The sequence below is a fragment of the Anneissia japonica genome, unplaced genomic scaffold (genome assembly GCF_011630105.1).
Source record: "Anneissia japonica isolate Jap-2015-1 unplaced genomic scaffold, ASM1163010v1 scaffold11118_len1460_cov98, whole genome shotgun sequence".
In the NCBI taxonomy this organism is placed as follows: domain Eukaryota; kingdom Metazoa; phylum Echinodermata; class Crinoidea; order Comatulida; family Comatulidae; genus Anneissia; species Anneissia japonica.
The window spans coordinates 334-1,446 of record NW_022730958.1 but is presented as its reverse complement, the minus strand read 5'-3'; the positions used below and the strand labels follow the sequence as shown (position 1 = coordinate 1,446).

General features: G+C 36.4%; 1 protein-coding gene across 1 annotated transcript; it reads right to left on the bottom strand.

Annotated features, from left to right (window-relative positions):
- Nucleotides 1-6: 6 nt before the first annotated feature.
- Nucleotides 7-824, bottom strand: LOC117115188 (steroid 17-alpha-hydroxylase/17,20 lyase-like). Its single transcript, XM_033258895.1, has 2 exons — nt 499-824; nt 7-249 (listed from the first exon to the last, which is right to left on the bottom strand). Exons 1-2 carry the CDS (start codon nt 740-742, stop codon nt 65-67), a joined length of 429 nt encoding a protein of 142 aa, XP_033114786.1. The 5' UTR covers nt 743-824; the 3' UTR covers nt 7-64.
- Between the last annotated feature and the right edge of the window lie 289 nt (nt 825-1,113).

Here is a 1,113-nt window from a genome sequence, read left to right as displayed (position 1 = left end):
CACTTATAATTATATTTATTGATAATAGCCAACATAGTCAGCTTAGATGAATTCGATTTTTTTTTTATTGTGGCACTATTGTGAGTTTGTATGGAGGTGAATTGTGAACTCCGGCGTAAATCACGCCATCAGCGACGTCAGGAAGCGTTTCGCCATCCGCTGCTTCAAATCCGTAACGTTGGTATATGACGGTAATAAAAAGAAACATCACCTTCTTAGCAAATCCTTCACCTGGACATCGCCTTTTTCCTGAAATAAAACAAAACCAGTTAAAGCCAGCTAAAATATAAAATATTAGAATTTATTTAGACACAACACTTTCACACTGCATGCGATTGTGGTCGTTAGTGTGGTGATGATGGAGACGATAATGGTGAAAAAGATGAGAACGATGATGGTATTGATGATGATTATAATTATTAGGCCCCTATTCTAATATTGTGATATTTCACCGTTTCCATCCACACTTGAATATTCATCATTGACAATATAACATACCAAGGCCAAATGGAAAGTACGAGTCTTTGTTGATGTCCAGCTGCCCATCACTGTCCAAGAATCGGTCTGCGTTAAACCTTTCAGGATCCTCCCAGTAGCGCTCATCATGATGCAGCCCCCAAATATTGCCAAAAATGACCGTACTCTTTCTGATAACCTTCAAAATTGACATCCTTCTGCGTCGCGTGCGGAACGAGCTGCGCCGCTGGGCACGCCATGCGCAGTGTTTCGTAAATGGTGGCATCGTCGGTTCCCTGTCTCCAAGCACTGAATTCACTTCTTCCTGAATCTAATATAATGGATAAGAATGAGTCTATTATTAGTCATGAAGACTTATAAAATCATACTGAGAAAGAGAGTTATATTTGTAGGTCTATTGACGTTCTCTTTGTGTATTGTAAATATTACTTTATTCCAAAAACTGAAAAGATACAATTGTCGATTCTAAAGAATACCGTATTTCTATTGCCTCATTTCCAAATAATTTTATATAATATAATTATATAATTATTATTATAGTTTTTCCACTTGTTTGCACGGATGCCGTGTGGTACTATAATTATAATTAATAATAATAATAATAATAATATAGAAATTTATATAGCGCCTTTTGCC

Coding starts and splice junctions, on each gene's coding strand:
- LOC117115188 (XM_033258895.1), bottom strand. CDS start 742: ATGCCACCATTTACGAAACACTGCGCATGGCGTGCCCAGCGGCGCAGC. Junction 250..498: donor GTACTTTCCATTTGGCCTTG/GTATGTTATATT, acceptor GTTTTATTTCAG/GAAAAAGGCGATGTCCAGGT.